Raw genomic sequence first — 22,153 nt, 5'->3', positions numbered from 1 at the left:
AGCATTCATACATTCTGGGCTTAAGCTAGACCCTATAGGGCATTTATGGTCTCAGAATTAGTTGAGGTTCAGCAAATATCACTTATTAGGTGTCATGGAATAAAGATCTGATATGACATTTTTTTGTGCGTGGCTATATCTTTTGTGCAGTAGTGACAACTTTAGAGTACCAGATGATGGCATTATTGCTTCGTAGTTTAGGTGAATTAAGTGCTAGTACTCAATTTATTGAGTATAAATTGACTTTATTTTATGGAGAACTGATTCCCTCTTTAGGAAGTAAAATAATTTACTATAGTTTTCCATCATTCTGTTTACTTGCTTTTCTCTTTCTCTGCATCACAGTAGAGGGACTTAAAAAAAAAAAAAAAATAAAGCTCTACCACTTAGTAATTGAATCAACAACTAGCCTTCATATTTTAATGTTTCTTATTTTTCTTAATATGTGTTTTCTTAGGCTTGCCGTATTCCAAACAAGCACCTCTTCTCACTAAATGCAGGAGAACGAGGATGTTTTTGTCTTGCTTTCTCTCACAACGGAAGAATATTAGCAGCAGCCTGTGCTAGCAGGGACGGATATCCGATTATTTGTGAGTAATAATTCTGCCTGTTTAATCTGATTGAAGTCTATGTGGAAGACATTGTTTAGTTTTTAAAATTCATTGAAATCTTAATTTGAGTAATCCTCCAGTTTTTTAACAATAATTTTACAGCTTTCTATAAAATTTATGTTCAGGAGTAGAGAGAATGACCAAATGAAGGATGGTAAGTTTACTTTTAAAACATGCAGGAGGATTTTTGTAAGCATTTTCTATTTTAAAATAGAAACTTAGAAATGTGCAGGCATTAATAAATCTCATGAGGAATTCTAGTCCATTATGGTCAGTTGGTAACAGTGATAATTTAAATTATGAAAGCCTTTGAATTTCATATGCATTAGAAGGGTTACATCTGGCTCAGGAGTATCTAGAGAATGACTTCTCATTATGGTAGAGAAGTCAGCAGTGGCCCAAAACCCACTCTCAAATTGCTTCTAAAAAAAATATAGAAAACCTTGTTGGGGTGCCTGAATAGCTCCATCAGTCAAGCCTCCAACACTGGATTTTTGCTTAGGTCACGATCTTATGGTTCATGAGTTCAAGCCCTATGTTGGGCTCTGCGCTGACAGTGAAGAGCCTGCTTGGGATTCCCTCTTCCTTTTTTCTGGAGGTGCATGCTTGTGTTCATGCACTGTCTCTAACCCTCAAAAATAAACATTTAAAAAATATAGAAAAAAACATATTAAAATTTTCTGTAACAGTAGAGATCTTTTTTAAGTGAGCATCTCTTCTAGACTTAAAGGCATTAAGTACTTTCCCTTACTTTTTTTTCCTTTTTAAATATTTATTTATTTATTTTTGAGAGAGACAGAGCGAGTGAGGGAGGGGCAGAGAGGGAGATAGAGAATTCCAAGCAGGCTCCACATATCAGCAGAGACCCAGGTGGGGCTTGAACCCATGGACCACGAGATCATGACCTGAGCCAAAATCAAGAGTTGATGCTTAACCAACTGAGCCACTAGGTGCCCCTACTTTGCCTTATTTCTTGCATAATTATGAAAACCAGCTTCCTCAGCAGGAAGTAACCCACTCCCTATGGGCATCTGCCCAAAGCACTAGGTAGTGTTGAACTTCCCTCAGTCTCACACAGTTTATTTCTTAGCAGATTTATTCTTTCAGCAGGGACTTCTAATTGGCTTGATTAACATTTTTTAAATAAACATTAAATGTTAAATAAATAAATATTTTTTTTCATGAAATGTTAGTTTAAAAAAAAACAGATTTTTTTTGTGTAGTTTTATTATAGCCATGCTATTTTAAAAATTCATCAAAACCTATTCATGAAGGAGAAAAGATTCTTAGGAAACATACTCCAGAGTGTTAATAGTGATTTATTTCTTTCGGGCAGTGAAGGAATTATTTTCATTCTCATTTATGTTTTCAACATTTCAGTGACAAATGTTACTTTATGCTTAAAAACAACTTGTGCAAAATGCTATATAAATTTAGACGTACTTATTGCTTAAGTCTCAAAAAACAGAAGAAGAATTTGGTCTTTGGTTTTTGATTGTTTGGTTATGATGTGTCTGCTTGAAATTTATTTAGCTTGTTAGATGTGTGGATTAATGTCTTCACAAAATTGGGAAGTTTTCAGTCTTTCTTTCTTCACATTGTTCTATCTGCTCCTTTCTATTTTTTCTCTTCTGAGACTCGTCATCTCTTTGTTGGTACACTTGGTGGTGTCCCACACGTCCCTGCAGCTTTATTCTTTTATCTTCATTCTTTTTCTCTCTTTTCCTCAGACAGCATAATCTCAAATGACCTATCTTCAAGTTTGTTGATTTTTCTGCCAGTTCAGATTTGTTATTGAGCCCCTCTAGTGAATTGTTTATTTCCATTATTGTATTTTTCAACTCTAGAATTTTTTGGTTTTTTTATATATAATTTCTGTCCCTTTGTTGGTATTTTTTGGTGAAAATTATTCCTAATTTTTAAGGATAGTTTTCTTTATATCTTTGAGTATATTTGTAAAAGTGGGCTTAAAGTCTTTGTCTAGAAATACCAACATCTTGGCTTCCTCTTAGACAGTTTCTGTGGACTGCCTCATTTCTTTGTATGGCCATAGTTGACTGCTTGGTTTTTCATGTCTCCCTAATTTTGTGTTGAGAAGTAGATATTATTACAGTGTGGCTGTTCAGGAAATCAGATTCCTTTCCTTCCCCCTCCTCTCTACCCACCCACCCAGGATTTGTTGTTGTCTCTGAAGTCTCTGCTCACTTAACTTGGTGGTCAGCCACGGTTAGAGATTTTTAAATGTCTTGACTGAACAGATCACCCAGCCTTTGCCAAGGGGATCTGTGTGTGCATTGGGATGTACTCTTAACATGTTGTGGTAGGCAGTTTGCAACTCTGCCATAGCCTTCACTTTATGTTTGCACAGAGCCTCCTGAGGTCAGCCAGAGTGAGAGAGGGCCTAGAGTCTTTCACTCACATGTACATGTCCTGCTAGATTCCCAGGAGTTTGTTGGGTCTTTTTGAAGTCCCCTATGGACATCTCATTCTCAGTGTTTTCCTTTTAAGTTTTTTGCTCAGCCTCTTCTTAGCCTCAGTTGGCATCACTGCCTCAGACAGCTATGCCACTGATTATTTCAGCGTGTACCCTAGGGTTAGGGCTGTTCGCACAGAGCATGCTCTGAGCCCAGTTAAATAAAGCCAAGCCCTGAGAATGGAGACTTTCAGGGAACTGCTAGACTGTGTTAATAGTAGTAAGTCTTGGGGATGGGGATTTGGGGGAGCTTCATACCTCTTCTGCCCCATCCTGTGGCTGCTATGCTGCTGGCTTTAAGTTGTGAGGCTATTGATTTTTAAAGCTCCTTTGGAGCTTGGGGGAAGAGAATGGGAACACGGCAAGTCAAAACACCACGAAGCTCAGGTTCTTACCAAGATTCAGCTGTTTTTCTTAAATAAATGCTCCTCATATTGTTGCAAACCTTTGTTTAATTTCTAGAGTTCTGAAAAAGTTAATTTGGATAATTTTGGCAGTGTTCTCTTTGTTTTTATCAGGGAGCAGATATTCGGAAGTCCTTCTGTTGCTATTCCGGAAGTAATTCTGTTCTGCTTAGTACTTTAAAGGGGATTTGGTTTTACCACTAGGTGGAAGTAGAGACTTGCACACTTTGTTGTTCTAAATTCAGTCATTGTCTTGGAAGATTTTATTGTGAACCTAACTTACAGGAAAACCACAATGCCTTTTAATCAGATTGGGTCTTTGTTAATTCTCTTACTAAATCATTTTAGTATTAGAAATTTTTTCTGACAATAGCACAGTTCACATTTTTTCTTCAAAGAATTAAAATTCTGTTGGAATTTAATTTTCAGTAAATTAATGCTTTATTCATGAAAGCCCAAATTATAGAATCTTTGGAGTTGCAATTTAAATGTTATTTATTATTTGATTAATGATTGTCAAAGATTATTAGAAAAATTGCTTTGAAGTGATGAGAATAAATGTTAATTGGAGCATATTGTAAAATTTTGTATGTGGAAATTCTTGTGTCTAAAGGAAATGAAAAACTGTTTTTAAGTAGACTTTGAAATTTTTTATGCTAAAATATCTTTGGTGATAATATTCTTGGAGGCAGTGCTTACCTTATGTACATACAGATTATCGTCAACTATGTATTTATGTATTACTGGATTGAGAGTCTCTGTCCTGGAAACCTACTAATTTTTGAATATTTTCATTAGTATACGAAATTCCTTCTGGACGTTTCATGAGAGAATTGTGTGGCCACCTCAATATTATTTATGATCTTTGCTGGTCACATGACGATCGCTATCTCCTTACTGCCTCATCTGATGGCACCGCCAGGTTAGTATCCTTGAGAAGTACTTCTTCTGTACGTTGCTTGCCGTCAAGGAAAGTAACTAATGCATCAGCTATGTTTGGATGATCAAGTGACTATCAGAGATGCATCCTACAGACTGATTAGATGAGTCGTAGTGCAAAATTTTTTTCCTGAAGATGTTTTTGTTAAGTGTATTAGGTAATGTATAATACTTTTGGTCTCAGTGTCTTTCAGTGATCATTATATACACTGTTTGATTAATACTTTGACGTAAGGTTATTAAACAATTGATCTTTTCCCCAAAATATAAGCTCTTAATGGTAGGGGTCTGTCTCCACTGTTAGCTCTATGCAGGGGCCAGGCCATAGTGCTGCACTATACGTGGTACAGGGCCAGTAAGGTTTCCTCTGCTCTCCAAAAGTGTGGCATTTCTATGAAATTTTTCCTAGGACAAAAATGGCATAAAATGAAGAAGTAATTACTGTTAATGTATATGGAAAAGTTTTTGAGTGTTCCCAGACCTAAAAATAGCCTCTTGGACTTTTCTGATACCAAAGGACATGTCTTGCTAATGGATGCACACAATAAACTGGGATAAAGCGGAGATGCTCACAGATACAGTTCAGAGCTAGAGCAGCTCAATGTGGAGATGCTGAGTGTGGTTTCCAGGGAAGAGCTTGACGGTGCTACTCGCTGCTTGGGGTGTGTGCTGCCTCTGTAAGGGCTCACTGCAAAACAGATGCTGAACCCTAGTTTTGCTTTTCTCCTTTTTTCATCAAAGCAAAAATTCTCTTCAGCTGTCTTTGGGTTAGTGAAAACAAACCAAAAAGTACTAACACAGGTCTTAGGCAAAAGCAAAGTGGTATAATGCAGACTTTCGAAAAGCAGGGGAAACTTGTAAGTGAATATGCACCTCATGTTTTAAGAGTTTTCTAGATTGTCAGTATTTGCATTTTTCAGAATGTCAGTCATGAAATAATCTAACCCCTTCCAACCTAATAAGTATCACAGTAGCATTTTTAAAAACTACTTTGTGAAGTGCCATTGACACTGTTTTAGCTGCTTGCTCTACCTTGCGTGTAATAGAAATGTATTATTAGGCAGCTTTTCAGAATGCCTTTATAGATGTCATTTAATTTGATTCCAACAAATGTAGGTGGGTGCACATAAACATTTATTATTTCTTTTTTTTTCTTTTCTTTGGAATTGCAATGCACTTTCCAAACACCCTTCATTTTAATGGGACTCTGGCTGATAATCACTGAGGTTCTTTTTTTTTTTTTTTTTTTTTGCTATTTTTTTTTTTAATTTTATTTTTTATTTTTTAAACTTTACATCCAAATTAGTTAGCATACAGTGCAACAATGATTTCAGGAGTAGATTCCTTAGTGCCCCTTACCCATTTAGCCCATCCCCCCTCCCACAACCCCTCCAGTAACCCTCAGTTTGTTCTCCATATTTATGAGTCTCTTCTATTCTGTCCCCCTCCCTGTTTTTATATTATTTTTGTTTCCTTCCGTTATGTTCATCTGTTTTGTCTCTTAAAGTCCTCATATGAGTGAAGTCATATGATTTTTGTCTTTCTCTGAGTGACTAATTCCACTTAACATAATACCCTCCAGTTCCATCGACATAGTTGCAAATGGCAAGATTTCATTCTTTTTGATTGCCAAGTAATACTCCATTTTGTATATATACCACATCTTCTTTATCCATGCATCCATCGGTGGACATTTGGGCTCTTTCCATACTTTGGCTATTGTTGATAATGCTGCTATAAACATGGGGGTGCATGTGTCCCTTTGAAACAACACACCTGTATCCTGTGGATAAATGCCTAGCAGTGCAATTGCTGGGTCGTAGGGTAGTTCTGTTTTTTGTTTTTTGAGGAACCTCCATACTGTTTTCCAGAATGGCTGCACCAGCTTGCATTCCCAACACTTACTATTTCTATACACTAAGAAGCTGATACTTGGAGCAGTTCGCGATCCCCTCTGACTTCACTCTTCTGCTTCCTGCTTTTCTAACACACTTTGTAGCAGATACTCCTTGCGTCTGGATCCCTTCTTTTACTAGTCTTATCAGCTTCCTTTTTAATATAAGATGTCTAATTGATTAGGATGTTATCATTACCGTTTACTTTATATTTAAATGCAAAAGGTAGTAATTGGTGAGCATTGATTTCCTTCCCTGTGTAGCTGGGAACCTGCTATGCGTCCCTCCTTACGTTATCCTCCACAACCTGTGGTCTGCTTGTTTTCTCGGCATAGCCATTCTGTCTGATGCCAGGTTGTACTAGAGAACAGTTTATAACCCTGCCAAGGCCTGACTGGATTTGTAAGTCTTAAAATCACTTGAGCTCTCATCTCAGCTGCACAATCCTTTTCCTTATCAAAATTCAGCTGTTTCCCGTCATTTCTCTGGCGGCATATCCAGGCCTCATGGCACTTCAGGTTCTGTACACTGAGTCACATCTTCCCACTTTCATTAGCTGAATGCCTTCAGCTTACAGTGAAATTAAGCCAGACACGCACTTCCTGTATTTCCCTCTGGTTTTCCACCCAGTGTCTATCATGTACCCATCTTTATCTCTGTCTGCTGCCTTAACAAAAATGTGAATAAAGACACTTTTTCCGGCCACTCTTTGATCTATGCTTTTAATCTCAGTCCTTCAGTCTGCAGCTCTGTTTCCTACCTCTTGTCTCTTCACTATCTTCCTGTTTATTGACTTTGTCCTGTCATCCTAAAAATACGTTCACATCTTCTTATCTTAAGAAATCTTTTTCTCAACTCTTTCTCCTTTCCAGACTACCACATTATTTTTCTTTCTACACCATCAAGGGCATTCTATGCACATTGTCTTTACTTCAACCCAGTTAGTCTGGCTTTCACTCCCATTCTGCTAGATAAACCTTCTTCAAGAGGTCAGCAGTCACTTGCTGATTTTCAGATCCCAGGGCCAGTTTTGGTCCTTATACTGTTTGCTTTCACTGCAGTACTTAATTATTGACCAGTCTTCAAATATTCTCAGTTAATGGTTTCCTTGACAACCTCTTCTGTTTCCTTTTTATTGTGACTCTGGCCAGTTCTCATTTCCTGCCTCCTGTTCCTCCTCCTCTGCCTATCCTCTGTAGATGTTTATTCCTGGAATCCTCTTCTTGTCATCTTCCCTGGTTTGGGGTGCTCGACCTGGTCTCTCTCATCTTTCCCGGTTTGGAGTCTCAGTCATAGGCTGTGACTTCTAGCGCCCACTTTTTTCTGAATTGCACTTTCTGTTACATACTTCTGTCTGGACTGTCCAGTGGCACCTCAGATCCGACTTGCTGATAATCACAAAACTTTGCTTTCCTCTTTTAGTCCTCTTGTGGATTTTTTTAATGGCATCCTTATCCACCTTGTCTCCTGAGCCAGGAACCCAGGGAGCCTCGTTTGTTTTTTTACTTCCCACCATTCCTCCCCGCATCCAAGCAGCGCCACGGTCTGTCGGTTCACCCTTCTAAAAGGCTCACCATTCTGTCACACTCTTTCTGTCCTCACTGGTGTTACCATCATTCAGGCCCTTGCTATCTGCTCTTAAACTGTTGGTGCTGAACTTTCCCACTGTTCAGTCTTTTGTTCCTCCATCTTTCCAAAACCATCTTTCATAATGCCTTGATTTTCAGAAGTCTTTGATTACCACCACCCTTTTGAAAATGTTCCAGTTCCCGGGGCGCCTGGGTGGCTCAGTTGGTTGGACATCCAATTCTTGATTTCGGCTCAGGTCAGGTTGGTGGGATCGAGCCCCATGTCAGTCTCTGTACTGACAGCATGGAACCTGCTTGGGGTTCTCTCTCTCCCTCTCTCTCTGCCCCTCCCCTGCTCACATGAGGACATGCGAACACATTTTAAAAATTGTAAAAGAAAAAGGAAAGAAAGAAAGAAAGAAGGAAAGAAAGAAAGAAAGAAAGAAAGAAAGAAAGAAAGAAAGAAAAAGGAAGGAAGGAAGAAAGAAAGAAAGAAAAAGAAAGAAAGAAAGAAAGAAAGAAAGAAAGAAAGAAAGAAAGAAAGAAAAAGAAAATATTCCAGTTCCTTAGCATGGCATAACAAGCATGTTTCTCATTGACCCTACACCCTTGTCCTGTGCACTTGCTATATGCCCTCGGCCTCACCCACACAGTCTTTTGAAATGCCCTTAGTATCTTACCCTCTTTGAAATCCCTGTGCCCTGTAGCCTTGCCTCCTCTTCCTGTGCTTAAATGCCCTTTTCCTAGCCTTCCTGCCCAACTCAGTGACTCAGCAAACATTTAAGTGCCCTTTATGAGCCACCATGGGCTCATAGTCATCATTTAAAACTCAGCTCAGATTTAACCATTTCTTGAAGACTCTTGGATTTTTCCACACCGCACATAATATGTTGCAGTACAGTATACTTTTTTCTTTTTGTAGCTTTGAAATTTATACTGATTGAGAGCTCTTGGCATCATAAAAATAATGTGTAAGATTAACTGAGTGAAGAGAGAAACATTGTGACTAGAACCAAAAAGAGTGAGGTTTTTGAAAGCGGTAAGGACTACTAAAAATGAATAAGCTAATGTCAAAAGGAAAAGAATTAGAGTTGGTAATGCCAAGAGTGGCAGAGGGATGAGTTTCTCTGGCTGTTTCTTTCATCTTCCTGGGGATCCACACCACATGTTAGTGTCTCCTGAGTACAACTGTTTCCCACTGGATAGCTCTCTGCCATGTAAGTTTAACCAAAATCTTTAGCTGTCATCCAGATAATTTGTATTTTTCTCTAACCGGCAACTCCTAAAATAATCCAGTTTTTCCCATGTGTAATGGCTCCAGTTAGGCACATAGGTCCCTATGCCACCCTTAATCCCACATACTGTTTAACTTCATGTTTTTTCTTACCCAGTTGTAATAATTTTTTTTTTGTGCGCTCACCTAGTCATTACAAGTTTGAGTATCTCCTTGTTCTTTGTGATTAGCCTATTTTTCCCCCAGACTCATTAATATGTTTCTTTTGTTCTTGGATTCAACCATTGCTTGCTTGATGAAAGCCATCATTCACACCAGTTAGGTCTTCACATAAAAAGCTTCATTTTTATTTTAAAATTTTGTGTCTGGATTTTTTTTTTAATTTTTTTTAAACATTTATTTATTTTGAGAGACAGAGACAGAGCAGGAGCAGGGAAGGGGCAGGGAGAGAGAGGGAGGCACAGAATCCAAAGCAGGCTCCAGGGTCTGAGCTGTCAGCACTGAGCCAGATGTAGGTCTCAAACCCTTGAACTGTGAGATCATGACCTAAGCCAAAGTCAGACGCTTAACCGACTGAGCCACCCAAGTGCCCCCAAAAATGCTGTGTCTGTTTTAATTTAGCTGTTTTTAAGGTATGATTGCTTCATTTCTATCCGCTATATAGTATTTCAGATTATACCACTGACATTTTTTAGCAAGCAACTGAAGTTTTCATCTTTTAAACAATCTTCACAATATTAATCACAAATTAATGATTTTGTTCTTTAAGTACTCTATTTCATGCAGCATTCATTCATTGAAAGTATTGCTATGGTAAAAATGTTTATGCAGTGACATACATGCTTTATTTTTACTTGAAAACATGTTCTTTCACTTCCTTCATCATTAGTTTGGATTCCTAGTAATTGAAGATCATATCCTGTATTTGAAGCAGCTGCTGAAAAAATGCATAGAATGTTATTCTTAAATGGCAACCATATTTTTTCTTTCTCCAATAATTTTGAAAAGGACTTAATTTACTTTAGTTCTTAGGTAGTAATTAAAAGAATGAACTGTAAATCTCATTAAAAAATTAATATATTTTTCTAATTCTAGTAATTTAGTAAAAAAAAAACAGTGTTCTACACTCATTTAGTAGCTGTCTGTTGTTAGATTTTTCCAATTTTTACACATTGACTAGAATTGCAGAGTTTCTGACATAACAATTTTAACGCTTGAGATTTACTCTTTTGTCAAGACTGTAGCAGTGACAGTAACACTGCTTTTTAAAAATTGTCCATTATTTAGAGGAAGAGATAACGAGAGTGTTGAACATAAGTTGATTATTTAGTGTAAGGTAGTCTGTTTTCTATCAAAAATCATAATTATTTTAATCTTATGCAAGTATTCATACAGTTATTTCATTATGGCTTTTAAGTCTTTGAGATCATGTTCTTTATCTATGCTATGAAATTACATATATAAGGTTAATGGAGTATCTTGTTCTCTAAACCTCTACAGTGAGCACTTTGCAAAAGCAATATACACAACCTAAGTGGGGAATAATTAAAGCTCTCTCTAGATTTTATTTTTTGTGTGTAATGTACTAAATGCAGTATTTTACCAACTATACAGTGTGTATTTAATCAATGACAAAAGTAGGTATGTTTAAGAAAAACAGACCTATCCAAATATAATTTTTCATTTTACAGTATAGTTACAATTAGTAGACAAATTAATGTGGTTCATAATAACTAAGAAATAGCTTTGTCAAACTGTAAAGAACCCCAGCCATCAAATCTTTGATCATATTATTTTTGATTGTTAGGAAATTTAGTTTACCATTGGTTGTTATCATTGCTTACTTGAGTCCCATTGGCTGTGTTTTTAGAGAAAGTTTTAGAAACTTGTGCATTTCAGAAGCAATATATAACTTTTTATCCTTTTCCAGGATATGGAAAAATGAAATAAATAGTACCAGTACTTTCAGAGTTTTGCCTCATCCTTCTTTTGTTTACACGGCTAAATTCCATCCCGCTGTGAAAGAGGTGGTGGTTACAGGGTGCTATGATTCCGTGATACGGATATGGAAAGTTGATATGAGAGAGGATCCTGCCGTATTGATCCGACAGTTTGACACACACAGGAGTTTCATCAACTCTCTCTGTTTTGATGTTGAAGGTATGTCACAATATATTCCAAATGAAAGATAGTTGCATGAAGAATTTTTTTTAATTTTATTTCACCAAGATAATTTTTTAAGTTTGAGAGGGATTTTGTGTATTGATAATTGTACGTATTTGTATATATGTGCATTTTGCAGATCATGTGGTAGATGTAGGCACAGATTTAGCACTGACGGAGTTTTGTTTGTAATTTTAAGTTCATTAAATTCCTAAACATTTATATTCAACTAATATTTACTGTGAGAACCAGTCATATATCATATCTCATAAATATATTTCATTGGATTGGTGATTATCCCCTCAGTAGGTTTTTTTGTTTTTTGGTTTTTTTTTTTTAAGATTTATTTATTTATTTTGAGAGAGAAAAGTGTGAGTGGAAGAGGGGCAGGGAAAGAATCCCAAGCGGGCCCCACACTGTCAGTGCAGAGCCCAATGGGAGCTCAAACCCACAAACTGTGAGATCATGACCTGAGTGGAAGTCGGACACTTAACTGCGACTGAGCCACCAGGTGCCCCCTCAGTAGGTTTTTTTTTTTTTTAAGTGGCTTTTGAGTGAAAGGGTTAAAATGAGGAAGAACGGGAAATACCAAAAGAATATTAGATAGATAGTGGGAGAAACCTGTATTTTACAGTGTGTACTGAGCACCACTGCATTCAGCTAACAGTTAATAGGTATATGTTATAGAGTCATCTAAATGTATCTGAAGAAATTTTCAAGAAAAAAACATTTTCTATTATCGGCAATGCTTAAAATGTTTTCAGCTTTCTCGTATCATGAACATGATTTCTATGAATACGAATTTTATTTATATATGTGTGTGTGTATGTTTATATATATATATATGTATATATACACATATATATGTTTATATATGTGTATATATATATATAAAGCTTTGTTGCACTATTATTTTCTTAACATAAATTCCTAGATGTGAGGTTACTGAGTCAAACATTTCTAGAGTCCTTGCTATGTGGTTTAATGTTTTAAATACTTTACATGTGTAAACTAGTTTATTCCTCACAAAATCTGTATGATTATGGTATATACCTTCACAATATTTCAGACGCTGGATATACAGACTATAGCTATAATTAATTAGTATGGGATCCAGATCAAAATGACAATACTGCTAATATATTCATTTTAACTATAAGGATGTTAAAAAATTGGAACACATTTAGAAAAGTCAACCAAGGATAGAAAGGTGTCTGTAAACTTTGTCATAGTAGAAGTAACCCAGATTATGAAAAGAGGAAGGAATTTCTTCAAATATTTGACTAAGACCTCTATACATGAAACAAAGAAAGTCAGTCTGTGTTGCTTCCAGTAGGTAGAGATGGGACCAAAGCTGCAGAAGGCAGATATTCTTTGTTCAGAATTAGGAAGAACATTCTAGCGTACAGAGTAGTTCATCAGTTGAATAGCTGCTTTGTAAAATATTAAGTTCACAGTTGCTAGACAATTGTCTGTTCATTATGGTGTGGTAGACATTCCTGAGTGGGTGTGAAGTTGAATTCGATGGTCTCTGAGGTTCCATTCAACTATGAGAGGGTTTGACTCTAAGAATGTATGTTAAACTGAAGCACCTGTTACTTTTTATTTTATTCATTCCCTGATCATTTACTGAGTTTCTACTGGTATCAGGCACTTTGCTAAAAGTATGTATAAAATATAGGTGTTTTTCCAGGAATACAAAACAGATTATATAGGTTAATGAAAGTGAGCAATACAGACATATTGGATAATTCAAATAATTTGTTTGGCTTTATAATTTGAACCATATACAAATGCACTAAGATGCTCATTTCTTTTTGTATTCAAGTTCAAGTAAGTGACAAAGGGAAATAAGTCAAAAGTAATTCGGTAGAGTGAAGAATTCATTTAAAGATCATTGGGATTTGACTACAAATTGTGTTTTGGTTTTTGGCCTTTTTTTTTTTTTTTTTTTTCACTAAAACACCTTTTAATACCCCTCTGCTTCTTTGTTATACTGGGCTGTGTTTTACCCATTTCATATTATTTGTTTCTACCTGTGTGTAGCACTTATAAAAGAGTAATTTTACTTTTTTTTAAATAGGTCATCACATGTATTCAGGAGATTGCACAGGGGTGATTGTTGTTTGGAATACCTATGTCAGAGTTAATGATGTGCCACATTCAGTGCATCACTGGAGTGTAAATAAGGTATAAAATCATACTTCATATTTAGGGTTTAATTAAAGAAATTAGAAAAAATTGAACCACATGAATTTAAAAATATGATGTCAGGACACTCTGTTCTCTCTTCTCAAAAAAAAGTGAAGTTTTTCTCAGTCCCTGCAAGCTATCATTGATTAATTATCAAGTCTTCCTGATGGCTAATTGGTGATATAGCAACTTAGTGAAAATTTTCATTTTGGTCAGACTTCTCTTCCTTATTTTGAACCCTAATTTGTGATATGGCGTTCAGTGATCCACTACTGAAATTATGCTCAAATGAGGCATATGTTAATATTACCATCTCTAAGTCATAACTTCTGTTATCTGCTCTTCATATTCTTTCTTTTGACCCAGTAACATCACTCTAAAAACAACATGCTCAACATTTTAACAGTCGTGTCTTTCACAATGATGTAATCAAAATTAAGTAATTATGAGTGGGGTCTACTATTCAATCACTATAATTGCTTTCATTTAAACTTTGCTAAGTAGGCAGAAACAAACGAATAATCTTTCATTTTTGGAGTGTTTTTAAGGTGGCTGGTATATTAAGCAATTTTGTTGGTGCGTATTCGGTACTTTTTAGTTAAAAATACAAAGTGAATTCTTAAACTTGAGTTTTGTATAAGTTGATATAGTTTCTAATATGCTATAATTTATTCTTAAGTTTTTGTTCTTCTATAACAATTGTCCTCATTTGAAGTAAAGACGCTCTAAGTGAAAAAGAATTTTTATGAACTTTAGTTGAATCTATCAGATCTGTTTAAAAAACTGTCTATTCTATTTTTAGTCATTCTCATCTAGTCTCTCAGATTAATGATTGATGGCTTGGAATTCGTGTTGTAGATTAATTTCACACACTTTGAAAAGAACTTTCTAATTCTTATATACCTGAGGGATTGGCAAAACTCCAAAGTCGCCTATTCCAGTAATTTGCGTGTAGAATGCGAAGTCTATTATTTGTGTTAAATATCGTGTGTTTCTTTACCTCAGTATAGTAGCTAGCTAAAAGGCAAATTTATCTTCAAAATCGACAGCCTGGTAGTTACTTGAGACAGTCCAAAATAAAAAGTCAGGAAATGAACTGGAATGTCTTTCAGTAGCTAATGCCCTAGAACAAACTGTAGACTCTGATTTCTTATGTGGTTCTCTTCAGCCAGCAGTGAGACATGTGAGGTTATATTCAGCTGTCCCTTAAGATGAAGTGTCCGTGTGCTGTTGCACACACTCCTTGTTACAGGACACGGGCTTCAGAACTAGGGCATTTTTAGTTTGAAGATGAGTACGATAAAGAAAACTATAAAGGAAATCATTAACAGATACTACAAACGCTAGACCTGCTAGCACTTTTGTCAAATTCATGCCTAACATAACTTGTTAGACAGCTCTGTGTTTTTGATTTTGCACCTTTGCATCTGTGTAAATGTTTCTCAGACCCCCAACAGTGCATCGCCGACCCCAAGTTGTTGTAGTTCAATTAGTATAACCCCCATCTGTGCTGTCAGTGTTTGGCTCTTTTCTGTAACTTTTAAAAAGGAGCTAGCGGCGGGTCTCAGTGTCAGACAGCGATAGCGTGGGCTCAGCTGCTGCTCCCGAAACTGTAGCCCTCTGTACTCCAGCTGGTGCCATACCGCCCCTGAAGAGGAGACCCCTCTAGGAACTGGCGACAAAACATAATGTCGGAGCCTCGAAGGACATGAAGGCTAATTCCAAATTCTGCCTGCAGTTAAAGCAGACTTTCTGTTGACTCTGTGGACTTTAGTCTGAGCAGTTTTGCTTTAGTAATTCTTCCTTGTGAGGCTTATCCAGGCAGATTTTCCTTCAGTATGTATGTCTTTCTTGACATCATTAGCCAGGAGTCTTCCATGGCTGCCTTAAATAACTATAAAAAAAAAAAAAAAAAAAAAAATCCTGGAGGCTCAGGTGCACTTTAGATTTGGCTCCACCATAACCCACCACCACAGGGAGGAAGGCATTGCTGCTGGAGGTGTAACGGACGTTAATACTGCTTTACAAGAGGTGCTGGAGACCACCCTCATCCACGGTGGCCTAGCACGTGGAATTCGCGAAGCTGTCAAAGCCTTAGACAAGCATCAAGCCCGTCTTTGTCTGCATGCATCCAACTGGGATGAGCCTCTCTCTGTATGTCAAGTTGGTGGGGAGGCCCCTTGTGCTGAACACCAAATCAACCTCATTAAGGTTGATGACGACAGGAAACTGGGGGAATGGGTCGGCCTCTGTAAAATTAACAGGGAGGGAAAATCCTATAAAGTGGTTGGTTGCAGTTGTGTAGTGGTTAAGACTATCTGTGGCAGAGAGTCTCAGGCCAAGGATGTCATTGAGGAATACTTCAAATGCAAGAATTGAACAAATAAAAATCTTGGTTCTTGTTCCTTAAAAAAAAAAAAATCCCTAAAACTACAATCTAAATTAAATGAGCTCAGAATAAGATGCCAGTAACATACCTTTTTCAGGATAAAGTGAAAATAAGTACATGAAAAAATGATCTCATACTGAAATAGAATTTGAAAGTTAACTCCGTACTAACTTTTGAAGTTATAAAAATTAGAATCTTTCTTATATGATGGTAAGCAAGAAAATTCAATGTTAGAAGTTATGTTTTAAGAAGTGCTGTTTATTTGGGAATATACTACAATAATGCTAATTAAGTGTAGCCGTATATAACAGTCAAAAAATACATATTATCAGCTTTATTTTCAACCTTCATTGGGAATTCTTTGGCTAGCAATTTTAAAGGGCGCTTTAAATTATAATTGAAAATGACTTCTTCAAATTAGTTTTGTACTCTAAAAGAGGCTTCATATTCAGTAAACTGTTCAGTGCTAATATTTTATAATCTTTTTTAATCATTTCAGGAAATTAAAGAGAGTGAGTTTAAGGGGATTCCCATAAGTTATTTGGAGGTTCATCCCAATGGAAAACGCTTGTTAATCCATACCAAAGACAGTACTTTGAGAATTATGGATCTCCGAATGTAAGTATATTTCAGTATTGACAGATTAAGCACTCATAGAATAAGAAATGAATTAATTCATATTTATAAAATGCAGCTGTAGTTTTTAAATAGACAGTTTTCCCTCTAGAGGACATCTGACAGTGTCCGGAAGCATTTTTGAATGTTAGTATTTAGTGGATAGAGACCAGATAGTATATAGTGGATAGAGACCAGAAATACTGCTAAGCATCCTACAGTTTGTAAGACAGTGCCCCCACCTCACAACAAAGAGTTTTCTGGCTCAAATGTGAATAGTTCTGAAGTAGAAATATAGTCAGTTGCTCTTTGTTGTCACAATTAAAAAAAAAAAAGAAGAAACTTCTGCCTTAGATATCTTTTACTTTTATGATACTGGTATAGCGTAGTGCTCTGATATACTACCATAACAGAATGAGATGGCTTTTGATTAACATGTCCTTGTTTTTCTTATTCTGTTTTATTTCTAAATAAGGAAAGGAAGTATCCTTAATGTTAAAAGCAGAGAAGCGGGATTCTGGACAAACCAGCATGGTCTTCTGATGGTTCTTATTTGGTGTTAATAGTACTTGTAAAACAAACAAGAGAAGGCTAGTTCTGTTAGTTGTCACTATTGTATTTTGAAAGGAAAATGTGGTAGTCTACACTAGTTTATTCTGCAGTTATCTTTTAGGGCTAACTGTTAAGGCCTTCAGTGTTCATGTGGAGCTGTTCAGGGTACTGACATCAGTGCTATGAGAGAATGATTAGCAGAATTAGTTCATTAAGAGTTTATAATCTAGTTGAACTGCCTCCAAAATAACTCACAAAGCATTTAATGAGGCTAAATTGTGAGATCTTCTAGGATTGGAATCTGCTTATTCTTCTTACATACATAGTACCTATGTTATGCCTGGCTGATAGTAAGCACTTGATATGTATTTTTTTTTAATGAAGATAAATACATAATAAGAGGATTATATCCTTCATGGCAATAGTAAAGGTGATGATAGGTCTACTATAGCCTTCTATTAAAGGCTCTATGGAGAGGCTGGCCTTTGAGCTCGGTCTTGAAGGATGGATGGAATTTAGAGAAGATAGAAGTGTTGTCAGGAGGGTGGAAAACATGAAAAGCCTGGAATAAAATTCAGAGGTAGGTTAATAGAAGTTGTGTTCAAGGCAAGGTGGGTAAATCTGTAGAAGCATAAGTTTCTTGATAAGGAGTGCTGAGAGAGAATTTCTTTGGTTTTAAAGGTTACTCATTTATTTTGAGAGAGGGTGCACATGCATGCAGGGGAAGGGCAGAGAGAGAGCAAGAGAGAGAATCATAAACAGGAGAGCATCCTAAACAGAATTGTACAGAGCCCAACGCGGAGCTCGATCCCACAAATTGTGAGATCATGACCTGAGCCGAAACCAAGAGCCGGACACTGAGCCAACTGAGTCACCTAGGAGCCCTGAGAGTTTGAAGTAGAGATTAGAGCCAGATTTTAGAAGGTCAGGCCTTAGAAGTTTGGTTATTCTCTTTTTAAGTAGTATGTAGTATTCAGCGTAGAATCATGCTTGAGCTCTAGAGGCAAACTGCTTAGAGTCAAATACTGCCTTTTCCATCCCTGACTAACTGATTAACCATCCTGTGCCTCTCTTTTCCTCCTCATTCAAATAGGGGAAATAATATACCATATTTGTAAGGGTTTTGCGGGGAATAAATTAGTTTACACATGCAAAGTGCTTAAAACATTACACCGTATAGCAAGGACTCTAGAAATGTTTGACCCAGTAACCTCAGGTCTGGGAATTTATGTGAAAATAGTTATAAAGCAGGGAAAAAGTACAATTACACAAGCTTGTTCATAGAAATCATGTTCATGGTAGGAGAAAGCTGGGAATATTCTGTTGTCTCATAGTAGAAGATTTCTTAAGGTACGTTTAGACTTGATACAATACATACCTACTAAAATGATAATACCTAATTTATACACTCTGACACAGAGGGCCATTATTCATGAGTCATTGTTAAATCGGGGACAATTGTGTGTCTACCTGGCACATAGTGAGCACTAAGATAACGTTAGTTATTATTCACAAGCGAAAAAGTCTAGAAAGTTGTATACCATATTTAATAGATGATTTAATCATATTTTTATCTAATATTTCTGCAAGTGTCCCAAGTCTGCATTGTGTGATTTTAAAAATTTATCACATGGGGTGGTAAATGGGTGGCTCAGTCAGCTCAGGTCTTGATCTCACAGTTTGATTCATGCTATTGAGCCCTTTGTTGGGCTCTGGATTCTCTCTCTCCCTTTCTCTGCCCTCCCCTACTCGTGCACACTCTCTCTCTCAAAGTAAGTAAACTTTTTTTTTTTAATTTATTACCTGGAAAAAATATGAGTATAAAAATTTTGTACATTTTTCAGTAACCAACTCAAATGCTACTTCTATAATATAGGCTCTCTCTGCATAGCTAGAAATAATCACTTTTATCCAAATCTGCAAAGTACTCTTTTTGTTCTTTTATGGCACTTTCTGTATCCATTTTCTGTTTTACATGGATGCATTCCTTCTCTGTCCTGCTAAATTAGAAACTCCCTGACCTCCGGGACTATCTCTTTCTTTATTCTACATCCGTCATAAAATGTCTCCCATGTAACAGAGTCTCAAAAATCGTTAAATGCAGGTGAAGTATTTAAGAGAAAAGGGTTTGTTTGTTTGTTTGTTTTTTAACCACCAGTCTTTTCCATGGTTAAGACAGGTTATATGTGTGAAATCTTTTTTGTTTATAGATTAGCAGCAAGGAAATTTGTAGGTGCAGCAAATTATCGGGAAAAGATTCATAGCACTTTGACACCATGTGGGACTTTTCTCTTTGCTGGAAGTGAGGATGGTATAGTATACGTTTGGAACCCAGAAACAGGTAAGTATTTCATTTATCTTAAAAATATTTTTTAGTTTGTTTTTATTTTGAATAAGGGTGAAAACTACCATTTTCTGGAATAATTTTCAAGGAAATTCTGATTTCAGGTTCTCAATTATGTTTATCAAAATGGAAAATGGGAAAGCTGATAATGGAACTAAGCTGCAGTCTAAATTTGTATTAACATTCTGTTCTTTACTGTTTTGATATCTTTCACATTATAATTCAATGTTTATAATGAGATATTATCAATCTTAAGAGAAGTATTTTTTATTGTGGTTGATATACAATATTATATTAGTTTAAGCTGTATGACAAACATAATGATTCAACAGTTACATAATTACAAAATGCTTGCAGTGATCAGTGTAGTTACCATGTGTCATCATACAAAATTATTATATTATTGACTATATTCCCTATCCTATATTAAGAGAAGTATTTAATTAAGATTGTAATGCAAAATACAAAATATTTATAAGCTGAATTTGGAATATAAGTGAGTATACAAATGGCTACATATCTATAATATATTTTGTTGGAAACAAACATATTCCTGTCGAAGTTTTGATGTCTGAAACTTAATAGCAACTTACCCGGGGCGGGGCGCCTGGCTGGCTCTGTTGGTAGAGCATGGAACTCTTGACCTCACGGTTGTAAATTCAAGCCCTACATTGGGTGTAGAGATTACTTAAGAATAAAATCTTTAAAACAGAAAAGAAAAAAAAAACACCATTTACTTCAATTACTGTAATTAATTATTCATTTGTGCCTCACCTTTGCTTTTCAAAAGAAAAGCTAAAACCACATAAACATTTCTTAGCACTAAATTGAGAGATTTTATAAAATTTAAAATATCTTTAATCAGTAGTATTTGGTTCACTGTGCTTATTCTCTTAATTTTTTTTCCAAGTGTTTATTTAAATTCCAGATAGTCAACATGCAGCGTAATATTAGTTTTAGATGTAGAATTTAGTGATTCAGCATTTACACACAGCACCTGGTTCACATCACAAGTGCCCGTCCTTAATCCACAGTCTCTCCATCTTTTCTTTAACATGTTTGACTAGTCAGTTCACTTAGTGTTGTTTTTTTTTTCTTACCGTGTTTTGATACTTTAGGATTGGTTTGGAAGTGTTAAATCTCTTTTCTCCTTCAATAAGTAGATCTAGATTCTTTGCTTTGTGAGTTCTGTTTTTCATAGGTTCCTTAGGCCTCTACTGTAGGTCTCTTTTAGCCATTAATAATCAGATATATCTTTAAAGCAGGTGGTATCTCAGTCTCTGGGGAAAAAAAAATAGAAAAATTTATTCCCCACCAGATCTCCCTCAGCCAGACAGTATCTTCAGTTTTAGAGCCTGCAAGTTCCTTATGAGTTCTCCCTGAGTTCTTTGTTAGTTGGCATTTGCTCAGCTCTGTCAGATTTCAGGGTCAGATACTTCTCTACTAGTAAGTTCTTTGTTTTTATTTTGTGCCTGGAAAACCTCATTGAAGAGGTTGAAGAGGCAGAGTAGAAAAGGTCCAACAGGATGAAAAATAGATATAAGAGTTACTTGGGCGATTAAGTGTCCGACTTCAGCTCAGGTCATGATCTCACAGTTCGTGAGTTTGAGCCCTGCATTAGGCTCTGTGCTGATAGCTCAGGGCCTGGAGCCCACTTCAGATTCTGTGTCTCCCTCTGTCTCTGCCCCTCCCCCCGCCTCGCCAAAATAAATAAACATTTTTTTAAAACTTAAGAGTTACTCAACTATTTTTAAGTATTTGAAGTTCTCATGTAAATAATATGAGCTTTATTATTACATACTGTAACTATTTTAGTAAGTTGCAGAATAATCTTCTAATGAGAGATATTTGAGATAGTACAAATGATTGAATGTCTTTTCTTATTTAGGAGAACAAGTTGCGATGTATTCTGACCTGCCATTCAAATCACCCATTCGAGACATTTCTTATCACCCACTTGAAAATATGGTTGCATTTTGTGCGTTTGGGCAGAATGAGCCAATTCTTCTGTATATTTATGATTTCCATGGTAAGTTCACTGCTGATAAGTAAAGAATATTTCGAGGAAAGTTTACTTTTAGACTTGGAATCATAGAAAGGTAGTCATCACAAGTCAAATTCACCTAAAAATTATTTGAGAATGTATTAACTAAATTTCAAAGGTAAATAACATTTAGGAAATATGGATCTTTAATGTTTTCAGTTGAATATTTAATTTCTTATTCCATATTTCTGTTTTTCACCAGAGCACATAGTTGTAATAAGTTATAGTTTTAAGAATTTCTTAACCTAAAAGGAAGGCAAAAAAATCAAGTGTCAGTGAAACAAGATCTGGAATTGGAAATGTAATGTCTTTTTTTACTCTAAAATTACACTGCTCCGTCATTCTGAGAAAAAATAAATAAAGATTCTGGACACATTTTTCGGGAATAATATAGCATTCTTAGAATTATTTGGATTTATGCTGTATTTCATACATTTCCTTAATTTCTTTCCTGAAATTAGGATTTCATTGTTCTACATCGCATTGATAGTGCTGTCACTCCCAAAATTACAGTTCCATTTTCTTTATATATTAAATCTTGTTCAAAAATAAATGGTCTTTATTAGTTTCTGATTTGATTAGGATGTCATATATCATCATTCACTGTTTTTGCTAAGCTAGGATGGCTTACATACAATGTCATAAATGCATAAATGTGCAAATACATCCATTATAGGTAACATGAATGTGGGATTATTTGGCAAAGAGTTTTAAATGTAAATGAAATAC

At 35.9% G+C, this 22,153-nt stretch overlaps 2 protein-coding genes across 8 annotated transcripts in view; both read left to right on the top strand.

The window, feature by feature from the left end:
- AHI1 (Abelson helper integration site 1) overlaps positions 1 to 22,153 on the top strand; it is a 203,656-nt gene that overhangs the window by 39,967 nt on the left and 141,536 nt on the right. For all 7 annotated transcript variants that reach the window (XR_006202832.1, XM_042939896.1, XM_042939900.1 and 4 more), the window contains 7 exons: positions 458 to 590; positions 4,287 to 4,410; positions 11,055 to 11,284; positions 13,371 to 13,477; positions 16,369 to 16,487; positions 19,247 to 19,377; positions 21,269 to 21,409. Coding sequence is in view for 6 of the 7 variants with exons in the window: in XM_042939896.1 (XP_042795830.1) it covers positions 458 to 590; positions 4,287 to 4,410; positions 11,055 to 11,284; positions 13,371 to 13,477; positions 16,369 to 16,487; positions 19,247 to 19,377; positions 21,269 to 21,409 (985 nt within the window). In the remaining variant the exon portion in view is untranslated. The remainder of the gene's footprint in view (positions 1 to 457; positions 591 to 4,286; positions 4,411 to 11,054; positions 11,285 to 13,370; positions 13,478 to 16,368; positions 16,488 to 19,246; positions 19,378 to 21,268; positions 21,410 to 22,153) is intronic.
- Positions 15,383 to 15,937, top strand: LOC122219266 (40S ribosomal protein S12-like; the record flags this gene model as incomplete). The annotated part of the gene is made up of 1 exon (XM_042937453.1): positions 15,383 to 15,937. A coding segment is annotated over one exon (477 nt), but the record flags the coding sequence as incomplete, so codon positions are not given.

This window comes from Panthera leo, chromosome B2 (genome assembly GCF_018350215.1).
Source record: "Panthera leo isolate Ple1 chromosome B2, P.leo_Ple1_pat1.1, whole genome shotgun sequence".
NCBI classification, from domain to species: domain Eukaryota; kingdom Metazoa; phylum Chordata; class Mammalia; order Carnivora; family Felidae; genus Panthera; species Panthera leo.
The sequence above is the reverse complement of the archived record's forward strand: the minus strand, read 5'-3'. Positions and strand labels throughout refer to the sequence as shown.